Raw genomic sequence first — 3,704 nt, 5'->3', positions numbered from 1 at the left:
CGGTCGCCTGACTGTGCCAGAAAGCCCCAAGCAGCAGCTCCTTGGCTTTTCTTCTTACCGGAGAGAGATCTGGTACCTTCTGTGCCTTGTGGCCATGCTCCTGCTCTGCGTGCGCCTCTCCGGTTTCTTCCACCAGTGCCGTGAAGAAATTCCTCAGTGCCGGCCCTCTCTTTTCCTCTCCCCCCTTGCCAGCCTGAGGAGCACACGGGCCAAAAACCTCTTCTACCTCCTGTGTGTGGCCTTGCTGGTGGGGCTGGTGTATGCAGTGCGGAGCTGGCTGCGGCACTACGGCAACCTGAACAGCTCAGACCCCCTCGTGCTCTTTGTGCGCTGGGGTTTCCCACTGGTGGCTCTCTGTATCACCTGCTACTGGGCCGTTGCCTCCAGTGCTGATGACTCTCTGGGCAAGCTGCAGGAGCTGGTGCAGGTGGCAGTTGTTGCCTTTCCATGGGCTGTCTATGGACTAACATCCATGGGACTGCTGCTCCTGCTGTGCAATCCCATGACGGTGTTTGCGAAGGACACGCGGGAGTCGGCAGGGTCCATCGTCACTCCCTACCTGGGGGTTCCAGGCTCCGAAGTCGACTTCCTGCACGTCATCCCTCAGATCTACAAGAGGATGCAGGAGTCTCAGAAGAGCCGGCTGGAGCGGGGCAGCAGCAGGGCCACCGTTGCGGCGTATGGGCTGGGCAGTGTGTATTCAGCAGCCCTGGTCATAGCCCTCACCCTTCTGGGCTTCCTCTTGATGCTTCTGCACAGTGAGCGGCTGAGTTTCGCCTTCCTGCTTCTTTTCCTGGAGGCCTTCGTGCTGCTGCACATCCACTCGTGTGCCAGAGGCCTTGCTGGAGATGCTGGTAAGTCAGGGCTCAATAGAACAACCTTTGGATATGCGACCTGGGCCTCACCCAGAGCAACCTTGCCTTAACTCCAATGGGAGAGGGAGGGTCCAGTCTTTACTCTTGGGGAATGGTGGTGCACTGGTATTCAGGGGATACTCCAAGCCTTTTTGAAGCTGCTTAAATCCTGTACTAGAAGAAAGATGTGTGCAGCAGGGATGTAAATGTGGGGGGTGGGGAGGAGTAAGAGTCCCTTGTGTCAGGGAAAGGAGCCCTACACCCAGTTCTTCTGCCCTGGGTATGAACTCCACTGCTGCTGACAGAGCCCAGTAGCAGGGTGTGCAGCAGAGGGAATGCTGGCCCTGGTGGAAGCTGGACTGGTTCCTGTCTCCCAAAAGAGCCAGCATGGAAAGAGAACCTGGAAAAAAGTCAATAGGCTTTTATTGATTTTGTATCCGTCATGTTCCTTGGTGCTGATATCATCTACACCAACCCCCCCCTCTTCTTTTTGTCTTTTTGTCCCTCAGAGCCTTTTTCAGTGCCCTGGTATGCAGTCATCTCCTGGCTCCTTGCTGCTTCCCAGTTCTTCTATTCCACAGGCCACCAGCCCATCTTCCCAGCCATCCACTGGAATGCAGCCTTTGTTGGCTTCCACCTTGACCACAGCACAAACCTCCTACCTGCTGTCCTGGTGGGCGCCAACACCTTTGCCTCTCATATCCTCTTTGCAGGTAAATCAATTTCTCCCCGGGCTGTTGAGCCTGAGCAGACAGAGCTCACTGTTTTGCCTTGCCTGGGGGCCTACAGGCTGAGCATGAGGAGTTGAAGGCTCTAGCACCAGCTGAACAGCAGCATCCTCACTGTCCCCTTGTGGGGCCATGAAGCTGCCTATGGTCTGCAGCCTGGCCCACAGACTGGAGCTGGGCTCTATGCTCCCTGCACATCTGGGGCATGATGGCAGAGCCTATGCTGCCACTCACCTCCTGGACTCCAGTAACTTCATGTGCCTTTGTCCTTGAGGTAGTTGGCTGTCCGCTGCTCCTGCTGTGGCCCTTTGTGTGTGAGATGCCCAACTCGCAAAGAAAGAAGCCCAAGAAGGAGTCCCGGGAGGAGCTGCAGGAGGTGCAGGAGCACATGATGGAGATGAGGCTGCGGGAGTCTCCAGAGAAGTTCTCTACTGCTCTGCTGCAGCTGGGGCTGAAGTACCTCTTTGTCCTTGGGACACAGGTACAGACAGAGGCAGGGTGGCTGTGGGAAAGGCTGTCTAGGAGGAAATAAGTGTGCAAACTGTTACACTGTGATGAGGGAAAGGGGTCAGACAGGACACTGACAGGCCTAGGAATGGTGCGCCTGTTTGCAGGTGGAAGAGCAGATTCCTTCTCAGCCCATGCTGTTTGCTCTATGCTCTGGGAAGGGCTCCAGCATGGAAATTGCACTATGAACTAGGCTGCTTTTCATACCCACCTGCCCAGAATGGGAAAGTCTGTTGAGGAACTGCAGGGTTGTAATCCTGCTCCCCCTCTTCCTGACTATTCCTATTTCATAGGAGATTTTTCTTACGTACTGTAGTGATACAGAGAGCTAAACACTCGAAATTTAATCCTGTGAAAGAAGTGAATAGATTTCTGGGGTTTATCCCTCCAAATCATTCCCCTGTGTAGTCAGACAAGAGACACAGTGCAAGGAAGAGGGCAGGCCCTGCAGCAGAAGAGCAAGAGTGTCCCTCTCAGTGAAATAGGTCAGGTTAGCCACAGTGTGAGCCCTCTGTGCTGCCTTAGCCTGGCCCTAGGAGGGCCTGGGTGTCCCTCAGGCTGCGTGTGTTTCCTCACTTGAGGACATGGTGAAGTCCCCTTACAATGCGCCTTCATGGTGTGTCTTGTATCAGCCTCTCAGGCGTGTGCAGTTTAGTACCACCTTCAGATGTGAACTGAATGCCTAGAAAGTCTCTCCAAGAGCCACTTGTAACTTGTTTTTCGTGATCTTCCCTGCAGCTTCTGGCCTGTGTTTGTGCAGCTATGATTCTCAGGAGGCACCTCATGGTCTGGAAGGTCTTTGCCCCAAAGTAAGTCCCAGGAGTTGCTCTCATGCTGGGTTAAGGCTCATTTCCCTAACATCTTGACGGGGGTTCATAGACAATGATGTTGGAAGAGACCCTGTGAACAATCTGTTACTTCTTGCCTAGTTAGAGGTTGTTGGAATGTCCTTAATTAATTCCTGCTCGAAGTTCAGAGGCTGGACTTGAGCCAGAGCCTCGCAATTTCCCCTCATCTTGGTTTCCAAGGACACACAGAGCCCACATGGAAGCTAAGAATATTCAAGACATGGAGCCAAAGTCAGGGATACCAGATCAGAAGTGGTAAACCCAGAAATCCTGAACTAGAGAACCTTTGGTCTAGTAGGTGTGGGGCCTCAGCTTCTGAGGGATTCAAAACCCCACCTGAGTCAACAGGTCCTGAGCAGACTCTAAACCAGAGGACTGCTTGAATTTCAGACAGCAGGCAGCAACTACTGGGGAGCAGATGTAACTCAGGTTTTGGGGAGCAAGTGTAATTCAGGTTTTAGGACATGGGGTGCTACCACCCTCTCACTATCAGGAAAATCAGTCTGCTGGGAGTGAGGATAGCAGCCTGTCTTTGCAGGCATGCTGGCTGTGATATCCTTAACTGCATCTGTTGTGCCTGCAGGTTCCTCTTCGAGTCGCTGGGCTTTGTGGTGAGCAGCATCTGTCTCCTGCTGGGGATCTCCCTGGTGATGCGTGTGGACTGTGCTGTCAGCGCCTGGTTCAGCCAGCTGCGGCTCAGGTAGCGTTGGAGATGCTGGGACCCTGACCTGCCTGTTGGCCGAGGCTGTGGTTGTCTCCTTGCCTTC

General features: G+C 53.9%; 1 protein-coding gene across 1 annotated transcript in view; it reads left to right on the top strand.

The window, feature by feature from the left end:
- Positions 1-3,641, top strand: part of PIGO (phosphatidylinositol glycan anchor biosynthesis, class O) — a gene marked incomplete at its 5' end in the record, with an annotated part of 10,788 nt that extends 7,147 nt beyond the window's left edge. Inside the window, 5 exons of the mRNA XM_009077252.1 lie at positions 4-854; positions 1,364-1,567; positions 1,861-2,063; positions 2,828-2,898; positions 3,521-3,641. Coding sequence (XP_009075500.1) covers positions 4-854; positions 1,364-1,567; positions 1,861-2,063; positions 2,828-2,898; positions 3,521-3,641 — 1,450 coding nt within the window. The remainder of the gene's footprint in view (positions 1-3; positions 855-1,363; positions 1,568-1,860; positions 2,064-2,827; positions 2,899-3,520) is intronic.
- Between the last annotated feature and the right edge of the window lie 63 nt (positions 3,642-3,704).

Source organism: Acanthisitta chloris, unplaced genomic scaffold (assembly GCF_000695815.1).
Source record: "Acanthisitta chloris isolate BGI_N310 unplaced genomic scaffold, ASM69581v1 scaffold19240, whole genome shotgun sequence".
In the NCBI taxonomy this organism is placed as follows: domain Eukaryota; kingdom Metazoa; phylum Chordata; class Aves; order Passeriformes; family Acanthisittidae; genus Acanthisitta; species Acanthisitta chloris.
Note: the sequence above shows the minus strand (reverse complement) of the source record. Positions and strands in the feature narration are given on the sequence as shown.